This window comes from Madurella fahalii (genome assembly GCF_045866475.1).
Source record: "Madurella fahalii IFM 68171 DNA, scaffold_2, whole genome shotgun sequence".
NCBI lineage: Eukaryota > Fungi > Ascomycota > Sordariomycetes > Sordariales > Madurella > Madurella fahalii.
In genome coordinates this window covers 4670555-4677977 of record NW_027263972.1, presented here as the reverse complement: position 1 = coordinate 4677977, position 7423 = coordinate 4670555, and the positions used below count along the sequence as shown (strand labels likewise).

Below are 7423 nucleotides of genomic sequence, written 5' to 3'. Positions count from 1 at the left end.
GGTAGGAAGCTTTTTTTCATGCTTGGGGGGGCTTGGGGGGAAGCTCGGGGCAAGAGGGGGAGGGGGGTGGATTATGAGATGCATGTCCAGGGTTCTAACAGCTGAGCATCATGGAGCGAGCTTTAAAGGGGGGAGGAAAAAGCAAATAAAAAAGCCACAGCAGCCATTGCCCCCCTCCCCTTCGGCCAAAGCCAAATTCATTCGTACAGGCACCACTCGCATGTCCATCAAGGAAGATTCTCAGAAGCACCGCGGCCTATGGCTTGGCCCCGTGATCGTAAGAGCATCCCAACTCGGTTCAGGCCGGTAGCAACTGGAAGCATAGCAAGCATCGGCAGCAAGCAGCAACCCCGCCCAGGATGCCGGACATCAGAGGCTCAGTGCAGGGTCGTCTCGTTGGCCAGGACCGAGGCGTTTGCAGGGACGCTTGTCGCCACAAGGCGAGCGGTCCCGACAACCAGGCCGGCCAAAGCAGCTCCACGACAACCAATCCCATCGCGCAGTCGCCCCGCGGCTTCCCTCCCCCCCGGTCGCTTAGATCGATGGCACGCACTCGCGATTTCTGTGTTCCGATGGCACCAGATAATTATCAAGCCCGGACCGCAGTGCTGACGGTCGGCGTCGCTGAGGCTAGGAATATTGCGCTGGTGTCCCCACACAATAACTAATTTGTCCAGGACGGATGTGCCAGCGCGGGAATCGCGTTCCCGGCCGGTCTCCGCATCCAAGATGGACGGCACCCAAGCTCTGGTTTTGGCGGGTTGCGCACGGCAAGAGCCGAAGGCTTGTAACATATCTGACGGTCTCGGCGGCCTCTGGTTTGTCGGGATCCGCGATGCTGATCCGACCCGGCAAGGGAATAATAAGCTATTAGCGTGTGCCTCCTCACCCAGCCAGGCGCGACTTGTGGGTAAAACAGTCGTGCGGTTGAATTCGCCAGATGCTCAAAGCAAGCCACAACCCACGGCAGAAGCCCACCGGTGGTGCCGGGTGCCCACCGGTTGAGGCAACGACGGCCACCCCAGCCTTCTGGCTGCAACCAACCCTCGAGACTGCAGCATCAGCTTGTCCCCGAGCGCCATCGGCGGCCAATGGGCCAGCTGCAGGGCCACAGCAAGAACAAACGCCAAACTCGAGCTTCGGAATACATCGAGGGCCTCGGCAGGACGGAATCGAGTGAAGATGGTCCGAGCTTGACAGCTCGAATCTCGGCCGGCTTGCAGTTCGGACAACTACTTCGCCTACCTTTGGCAAGGCACAAGGACATACATACCCAGGCTCGGCCTATTTCTCTCGCATTCGAAGCATCACCGCAACCCCCAAAGGAATGGAGGTGTTGCATGCAGACTTTTGCAGGAGCGGGTGGTCGCAGCTTTCCCCGGCCTTATGTAACCCGAGGTACTGGATACTTTTGCTGCGGGGAGGTTGCGTAGTATTGGGGCCACCAGCCCCGGGTTCCCATACAAAGCTGGTACTGAGCTCACTCGAGATGAACTCGTTTTATCCCAACACCTCAACCGGCTGCTCGCTTTGTCGCGTGGCCGCTTGTTGCGCGGCCGCTCGGATGCGCAGCCGTGCTCGATACTGCTCGAGCTGGATAAACCGGCGTTGAGTTCACGTAGTTTGTATTCGTCTTTGCATTACCAAGCAAGTGGTGCAGCGAAACAGGCGAGATGTATCCGATGAGAGGCGCAGTGGCTCGCCGATGCGCGGTACTCGCCGTACCTCTCACCCCGCATCCTTGAAAGACACGAAGACGTCGAGCAAACGTCAGATGGTAGGACTGCCTGTCACCCGGCTACCTATTTCCTATTTCCTATTTCCTCTCTTCGCGCACCTGCACACTAGCCTCGAATCTGACAGATCGGATCTATCGTCCGACCCGTTTCGGGCACGCAGGGTTTCCTGGTCTTGAGCCTCAATACTCTGAACTGGCCCGCCCCGGGGCACATGCTGCCGCGTGCCAATTCCCCCCATGTTGATGGAACCATTCTCCGCCCTTCACCGACACCAAGGACACCGACGAACATCGGGCGCTGCTTCGCTGCTGCAAAGAGGCACAATATGCTGTCACACAAGGGCGCTTGTGGGATGACACAAAGTCGGGTTAGAGGCTTGCTCGAAGGAACCGGCCCGGAGTCTGAAAAATGGGCATCCCAAAGGCCCCGAAGCTCCCGTTCCAGCATTCACTTGGATACCTAATTGCAGGGTCCTGGGCCGCTGCACCACATTTATGTATTCAATGCCATGGTCGTTCGGAAGCATAAGCTGCCGCTGAAATGTCGACGTTGGCTTGGGCAGTCTAGCCCAGAACAACACCGAGGATCGCACTGGGTTCTTTGTTCGATTCGACGTCTATGCCATCGATACATCAGCCAATAGGGCACATCAAAACCCCCTTGCTGTTTCCCCCCCCATCAAGAACACGAGTTCATTCATCGATGCGGGAGATGCATGAATCAACCTTGACCGGGCTGAAGGCGGCAGACAAGCTCAGGGTTGTCTCACAAACCAAGACGCCACGTTTGTCCCAGGACCCTAGATGACGACATCCTCTCTCCCCCCCCCCCCCCCCCCCCTTCCTCCCCCGAAACATCAACGCCTACCAACCAACCAGCAGAGCACGACACCCTCTTCTCATATCCCCTCAAACCCCAAGCCGCCGAGCAACCTCCTCAATCCCCCCTTCCCCTTCAGCCACCCACAGATCAACCCACTCTCTCGCCTGCACGTGCCTCTCCTCATCCTCCTCCCCCGGCCGCTGCACATACACAGTCCGCATCCCCGCCGCCCTCGCGCCCGCCAGGTCCCCCAGGTGCGCAGCCACCATGGCCACCTCAGCCGGCTCCACGCCAAGCACCCCGCACGCGCCGAGGTAGACCTCGCGGCGGGGTTTGTAGGCCCTGAACTCCTCGGCCGAGATGAGCATGTCGAACCCCAGCCGGCCGTGCCGGTCGAGGTCCGCCAGCAAGGCGCGGTTGCCGTTGGAGAGCGCCGCGACCACGTATCTCCGCCCGCCGCCGGACGGGGGGCCGGACAGGGCGCCGGACAGGGCGCCGATGCCGCGCGCCGCGTCCGGCCACGGCGCCAGGAAGTGCCACGCCCTGCTGAGCCCCGACACCTCCTCCGCGCTGTAGACCCCGCCCAGCTGCCACCGCGAGAGCAGCGAGACGAGGCTGTCGCGGTGGTGCGCGTCGATGTCCCGCCACGCCGTCGTCCCCGGCACGAACGTCTGCGTGAACTCGTGGTAGGCGTCGCGCCACTCCTGCGCGAACCGCGCCCAGTCCTCCCCCGTCAGAGACTGCAGCCGGGATCGGGTCTCGCGCGGGAGGAGGGGGAAGGATGGGGAGCTGAGCTTACGGGCTGCGGAGGTGGCGAGGGCCGAGGTGATGGAGCTGCGCCAGTCGACGACGGTGCCGAACATGTCGAAGGTGAGCGCCTTGATGTTGGCGAGGGGATTGGGGGTGGTCATTTTAAACGGCCTCTGGGTAAGGTTGGAGATGTAGTCAGATGATAGGGGCGTAAGTTCTGCTATGTAAGTGAGGTGAGGAACTTAGCCGAGGATAGATCGGTAAAGGTGAAAGAAAAACAAAAAACAGCCTCGCTGGCAAATTGTAGCGTGAGCAATGTATCAGTTTTCTAGCAAATCCGGTTGTCATTTAAAGGGGCAGGGTCCGTTATTTGGCTGGTGATAAACATTGACTCCCAGCTGAGTCTGAGCAGCCAGTTGATATTTAGCATATGCTTCCAAACCCGATCTCACCGGGTCTTCCGGGTGGAGAGGAGCACGGAAGGGGCAACGGCGGGGTGGAGAAGCGGGGACTCCGGCCGCAGCCGGATCGACTCATCGGTTGGCGGGTTGACGTCACGGCCGATGCCAAGTTCGTTCGGCCGCTCAGCACCATGGAAGGTCGGGAAATACTCCTCCGGATTCGTCATGATGATTGGGCCTGTGGTTGTTCGTGATCGTCTCTCGTGGATGATATGTAATGGTACCTGATGGTCTCGTTGAAATAGGGGCGCACCGAACAGCATCTCGACCAACAGACCTCGTCCCCTTCATATCAAGTAGTGTGGTGTCGTGAAACCTTCTTTCCGAGTTTTTCGCACTTATAATGCCGCGTCATTCCTTACCCAACGCAATACACGCTTCCGGCCCGTTCCTGTTCCTCAACCCCACAACACGCTACCATCCCGTCTCTAAACCGCCCTGGGAACAGAAGCAGGAACCACAGGATCCCGGACACATTGTGAACCAAGCTGACCGAGAGGGTCAAGAGCAAATCTACCACGTCTGGCGAAGCCGGGATAACAGAAAGGGTCGCCGGCGTGTGGCCTACCTGAGGAAGCAAGATGGTGGTCCCGTGAAATCCAGAACGGATCACTACCGCTCCCAGGGGAGAAAGCTGGCATTGGGTGTGGGAAAGATGGTCACGCGCTTCCCCGTGTGGGATGTCACGTATCTTGTGGCGGTTGCGTTTGTGCTTGGTTTGTCTTCTCTACCTCCCCTTTTCCGACCTCATTTCACTTCACCATCCCCTTTCCCTGACTGGGGTGGCGCATAGACCCCAAATAACAAGAACCTGGCCCGTTATCTTCTCTGCTGGCCCGGGCATAGATTATTTCCGCCTACATACTCAGATACTCGCATGGTGGTTACTAATTCATCTCTGGGGAGATTCAAATAATAGGCTCTGTGATATGGGTCATCAACGGCTTCTTCGTCTGGCTACCGCTGGCGAGACCCGAGAGCGAGTTCTCCGGTGAGACCGATATCGCAGCTGGGATACTGGCTTTCTTGGGTACAACGGTGTTCGAAATTGGGTCGGTTCTTATGGTGATTGAGGCTATCAATGCCGAGCGTGAGTTTTTTTCCCCATTGAATGAGACGAAGAAGTCATGCACATTCCTATGCGCCTTTGATTCCCCCCTACTAGCCCTGTACTCGACCACGGTTGATGGATGAAAACACATTACACATGAGGAGGGACCCGGGGTGAACTGACCTGGGTGTGTTATCGTAGGCTCTGATTGTTTTGGTTGGGAGCTGGAAGAAGAGTTGGAGGATCACGGATTGCGTCTACATCCAAGGCATGAAGGCTGTCGACATGGCCACCAGAACCGGCAAGCTTTGCTGCGGGATAGCGCAGTGGCGATGATAGCAGCGACAACGGTTGACACTGTTGCTGAACCCGGGGGGTTGGGGCCGGATGGTGATGAGAAGGTTAAACCCGAGAAGGAGCGGCGATGGTATGCATATCCCTATCTCGTGTCTCCGTAATGTGGCTAGGCTCCGTCAGTCACGGATCAGCTATCCGGGACGCCGTTCCGGATATCTTACTAGCACTTATATCGATGGAACTGGCTAACAGACGGTGTGCGTGCTTTATTAGGTCGTGGTGGCCAACTCGACACGAGCTCACAACACATTACATCAAGGAGATTGGCTTTCTGGCTTCTCTGATACAGCTGATGGGAGCCACCGTCTTTTGGATGGCCGGGTTCACGAATCTGCCAGGCATTCACAACGCCATATCACTGCCCGTCACGAACGGGACATACTGGCTTCCGCAGGTCGTCGGAGGCACGGGCTTTATCGTGTCGAGTATCTTGCTCATGGTTGAGGTACAGGATAAGTGGTGCGTATTTCATGACTCTCCACTTGTCCCTTTGAAACAATTGGAGGCTCTGAAGATTCCCGAGCGTTCTATCTTGTGCACGAGGGTTCTAATACAGGCGGCTACTGCAGGTACACTCCGGCTCCCACGATGCTCGGCTGGCACGTCGGATTCTGGAATCTGGTGGGAGCTATTGGCTTCACCGTTTGCGGCGCTCTAGGGTTCGCAGCCGAGTTTTCGACCGCTGTCGAGTATGCCTCGGCCATGTCGACATTTGCCGGTTCCTGGGCTTTCTTGGTATGTTGAGTATACCTCTCGGTTCTTGCCAGTACAACGAAGGGTCGCTGACATTGGTGCTCAGGCAGGCTCAGCCGTCCAGTGGTACGAAGCACTGGATAAATATTCCATCTCGGTGGAAGACTCTTTTCCGTGGTTCGCTCCGGGGGAGGAGGGCGTATGAACAAGTGGCATGTACGGACAGCATTTCCGGACACCTGCTCGGGGTATAGACGCAAGCACGCCTCGATTTTCTAGCAAGACCTGACGAGCCACATGACTTTCTTCGAGCCTACCCTACGCTCTCGAGCTGTAGGGAGCTATCTCTGGGGATTTTAGCTCTGCTCGCCCAGAACTCCAACCGACATTGGGCGGAGGGCAATGAAGGCCACAATAGGAGCGGCGTGGGCGGTGACAAATGGCCATGACACTCATGATACTCTCGTCAGAATAGTAACCAGTCAAGGCTTTCTATCCTAGCTGGTGCCAGAATACCGACGCCAACTAGGCTCGAAACGTGGATTCCACACAAACCCGAACCCGAAAACCCACGGATGCAAAGCGTTGGTTTGGTTCACCACGTGGAGGGAGGAAAGTTAGCACATCACCTGATTAAGACACGGACTATAGACCTGTTTTTAGCAAGGAGCAGTACGTTGAAACAACAGAGGAGTTTCAAAGGCTTCCCGGGTTTGGCGGTTATTGTCTGTTCCGTTTCCCTTCTCAATTAATTCGTAGGGAGTTCATAGACACATTGGGTGCGAGTATTGTATATTCGGCAGCCCCTGGCGGCCCGGCCATACTTGAGATTCAAGTGCCCGGGGCTGTTCTCCTTTCCCTCGAGGCAGGGTTCGGGGTAAGTGGAGAGTGAAACAGGTTCTTCAACCGAGAACATCGGCAATGCTGTGTTCCTTTCGTGCGCAGTCACGACTGCCGACTGCCCTGGCCGGCAAAACGTAAATCGAACAAGACCTCATCGTTCGAACATCATGTGGAGAACCAAGTCCCGAACCTCGACCTCTTCCCCTCTTGGGAAGGCGGGTTTCAGAAGGCCGGGCCGACATGCAACAAGAAATAGGCGCGTTCTCGATTTCATTTCGTCCAAAAAGGTATCTGCAGAACAGGCACCTCCCTGGCTCTTGCAGCGTGCATTCAGCAAAAAGCTCGAGCCTCGCTTCGAAGGAAAGGGGTCCCGCACATCCCGCTCGTCTTGCAGGATACAGGTACATAAGGTACCGGCAGGGGGACAATATCCACATCACCGGTAGCATGCAGCTTAGCGTAGCACAGCAGGCAATTCCCAGTCGGCATGTACCTGATCCGTGCTGCAACGCTTCCGAAAGTTGTGCAGAAATGAGGTGCGTGACCCTGCAGATGATATGGGGGTGTTGCTCGCGTCCTGGCCTCTTGCTTTTGCTTTGCTTTTGCTTTTGCTTTTGCTGCTGATGCTTCGACTGACCAAAAGCCATGCGAGACCAACCAATGGCGCCCAATTCGGCGAATTGATGGCAACGGTTGGATTTCCCCGC

At 57.0% G+C, this 7423-nt stretch overlaps 2 protein-coding genes across 2 annotated transcripts; one reads left to right on the top strand and one right to left on the bottom strand.

Moving 5' to 3' along the window:
- Positions 1 to 2647: 2647 nt before the first annotated feature.
- MFIFM68171_04117 ((S)-2-haloacid dehalogenase 4A) lies at positions 2648 to 3472 on the bottom strand (the record flags this gene model as incomplete). The annotated part of the gene is made up of 1 exon (XM_071059537.1): positions 2648 to 3472. The coding sequence occupies one exon, from the start codon at positions 3470 to 3472 to the stop codon at positions 2648 to 2650; it is 825 nt and encodes a 274-aa protein (XP_070915638.1).
- Positions 3473 to 4115: 643 nt separating this feature from the next.
- On the top strand, positions 4116 to 6078 carry MFIFM68171_04116 (Integral membrane protein; the record flags this gene model as incomplete). The annotated part of the gene is made up of 6 exons (XM_071059536.1): positions 4116 to 4488; positions 4692 to 4862; positions 5025 to 5250; positions 5394 to 5639; positions 5750 to 5919; positions 5984 to 6078. 6 exons carry the CDS (start codon positions 4116 to 4118, stop codon positions 6076 to 6078), a joined length of 1281 nt encoding a protein of 426 aa, XP_070915637.1.
- Between the last annotated feature and the right edge of the window lie 1345 nt (positions 6079 to 7423).